The following is a 208-nucleotide window of genomic DNA, read 5'->3' on the forward strand; positions in this document are numbered from 1 at the left end:
AGTGCAGCAGAGCCACCATGGGGCCAGATCCCCCCCAGGCTGTGCCGTGGCCTCACCTCCCGCTCACGCTCGTTCTTGGTGAGGTGCATTTGCTTGAGGATCTGGGAGCGCTGCTCCATCACCAGCGTCTTTTCATAGGTGTAGGCAGAGATGTCGCTCTCGTGCTGTGGGGGGAGAAGGAGAAACCGTGGCACAGGGTGAGCTGCAC

The 208-nt window shown here is 61.5% G+C and overlaps 1 protein-coding gene across 1 annotated transcript in view; it reads right to left on the reverse strand.

Annotated features, from left to right (window-relative positions):
- The window catches only part of LOC104405982 (solute carrier family 12 member 5-like), a gene marked incomplete at both ends in the record, with an annotated part of 4,118 nt that overhangs the window by 473 nt on the left and 3,437 nt on the right, over positions 1–208 (reverse strand). Inside the window, 1 exon segment of the mRNA XM_010014834.1 lies at positions 51–164. Coding sequence (XP_010013136.1) covers positions 51–164 — 114 coding nt within the window.

This window comes from Nestor notabilis, unplaced genomic scaffold, assembly GCF_000696875.1.
Source record: "Nestor notabilis isolate BGI_N333 unplaced genomic scaffold, ASM69687v1 scaffold19955, whole genome shotgun sequence".
NCBI lineage: Eukaryota > Metazoa > Chordata > Aves > Psittaciformes > Psittacidae > Nestor > Nestor notabilis.